The sequence below is a fragment of the Tasmannia lanceolata genome, unplaced genomic scaffold (assembly GCF_043159265.1).
Source record: "Tasmannia lanceolata isolate RefF3 unplaced genomic scaffold, GAP_Taslan_0.1 ptg000008l, whole genome shotgun sequence".
In the NCBI taxonomy this organism is placed as follows: domain Eukaryota; kingdom Viridiplantae; phylum Streptophyta; class Magnoliopsida; order Canellales; family Winteraceae; genus Tasmannia; species Tasmannia lanceolata.
Genome location: NW_027518685.1, coordinates 56,414,659 through 56,416,557, shown reverse-complemented (window position 1 = coordinate 56,416,557; position 1,899 = coordinate 56,414,659). Strand labels below are relative to the sequence as shown.

General features: G+C 38.3%; 1 protein-coding gene across 1 annotated transcript; it reads right to left on the bottom strand.

Annotated features, from left to right (window-relative positions):
* Window positions 1–364: 364 nt before the first annotated feature.
* On the bottom strand, window positions 365–1,245 carry LOC143883653 (putative F-box protein At1g19160). The gene has a single exon (XM_077386987.1). It carries the CDS (start codon window positions 1,243–1,245, stop codon window positions 505–507), a length of 741 nt encoding a protein of 246 aa, XP_077243102.1. The 3' UTR covers window positions 365–504.
* Window positions 1,246–1,899: the final 654 nt, after the last annotated feature.

The window sequence follows — 1,899 nt, the reverse complement described above, 5'->3', positions numbered from 1 at the left end:
TCAGGAGATGAAACATGAAAGAAGCAACAATAGTAAAGTCATACTGGGAAAAATACCTTCCATGACATTAAAACCACCATATCTAAAAGAATGGAGATAAGCTTCTAGAACTAATCTTCTACATGAACTTCAATTGGCGAGACAAAGGTCCTGGAATCGAGATGCATGCGCCGATATATCCATGTGCTTTCAATGTCAAATGGAAGCTCAATGTCGGTATACGTCTCACGGTCAAGATTGTATGCGCGAAGTTTACTTTCTTCCCCTATAGTCATAATTCTATCATTTACCCATGGACCTTTAACCCCAAGAAAATCATTTGGGTACTTTTCAGTGAGAGTAAATACTTTGGTCCATACAACATTCAATTTGTTCGTGGGTACCCATATCTGATGACTAGGTGGTGTACGATCCACAAAAGCAAGCTGCTCTCCCAAAGTTATTACAACGACATCAATAGAATCATTTGGAGCTGAGATTATCTTAAACTTCTCATCCTTAAGATCAAATGAAAGTATGGACTTTGAGTGAGATGGACGCTACAATCCAATATAAAAATCCATCCACACACACAAAAATAAACTGCATTTCAGGTTGATAAGGCACACTTTCAATCTGTCTCCAAAACCCATTGCCAAGAGTACGTATCTCACATCTAAATGGAGCCATATGATCGGATGAAATGACGTTCAACATTCGAAGCACTTTATATTGCTTGGTCAACGGTTCAAATCCAAACCCCGTAAGTGGAGCTCTGTCACATTGTTGAAATATTATGCATTTTTTGGTAATAGGATTACATATGTTGATAACCTCCTTATATGATTGATTCGTTGGGTATGTGGAATAGCATAGTAACCCATTAACCGTGCACCAAAAAGTGGCCTGACCTAGTGAATGTCCAATCGTTGTTACCTTGACAATATTTGCCTCTTCCTCCATGACAAACATGTTTTCATATTTAGGATTTTCGACAAGATAACTAGAAGTTTTGATTTCCCGATCCAGATGCATGTAAATGAGAGTAGTGCTCTGTATTACCTTATACCTAAACGTGCATACAGACTTGAGTCTAACAAGAAACAAAACAGGCACCCGAGACAAGATGTTCAAAATGATATCATGTGGGAGATCAATGAATCCTCCTGGGTTGATGTAAGCATCCAAACTTGTCCCTCTAGCTTGTCGCTGCATGTCACAAACAATTAACAAGTAGTCAATAAGAAATACATCAAGCAAGTACATTGTGCGATAATTGTATAATAGAACAAGGACATAATGGAACTAAAGTACTAAACATATTTCTTTTTTTCCTGAACAATAATAGAAATATATATATATATATATATATATAGAGAGAGAGGAAAGTGTTGGTGAGCTTAAGCGCCCCAATCACATGGGTCCCACATTTTCTGTGGTGATTCAAACCATTCATTTGCAAGGCCCTATCATAGATAGGGTGTGTACCAAAAATCAGCTCCATAGGATCATCCTAACCCCTCCATTTGTGGAGGACAAAAATGGGCAGATTTGTGGACAAATAATGTCTGTCCATTTTGACCTCCACAAATGGATGGGTTAGGATGATCCTATGGAGCTGATTTTTGGTACACACCCCATCTATGTAAGGGCCTTTCAAATGAATGCTTTGGATCATCCTAACAAAGTAGGCCCCAATGTGATTGGGCGCTTAAGCTCACCATAAGTTTGGTGAGCTTAAGCTCACCAACACTTTCCTTATATGTATATATGAGAAAACGGTTTCTACACACAAGTGTTGATAAGTTATCTACACACTAGCTTAAAATACAGTGAAGGCCCACATTGTTTGGTTGATCCAAACTATTCATTTGATTGGCCCTCACATAGATAGGGTGTCCACAAAAAATCAGCTCCATA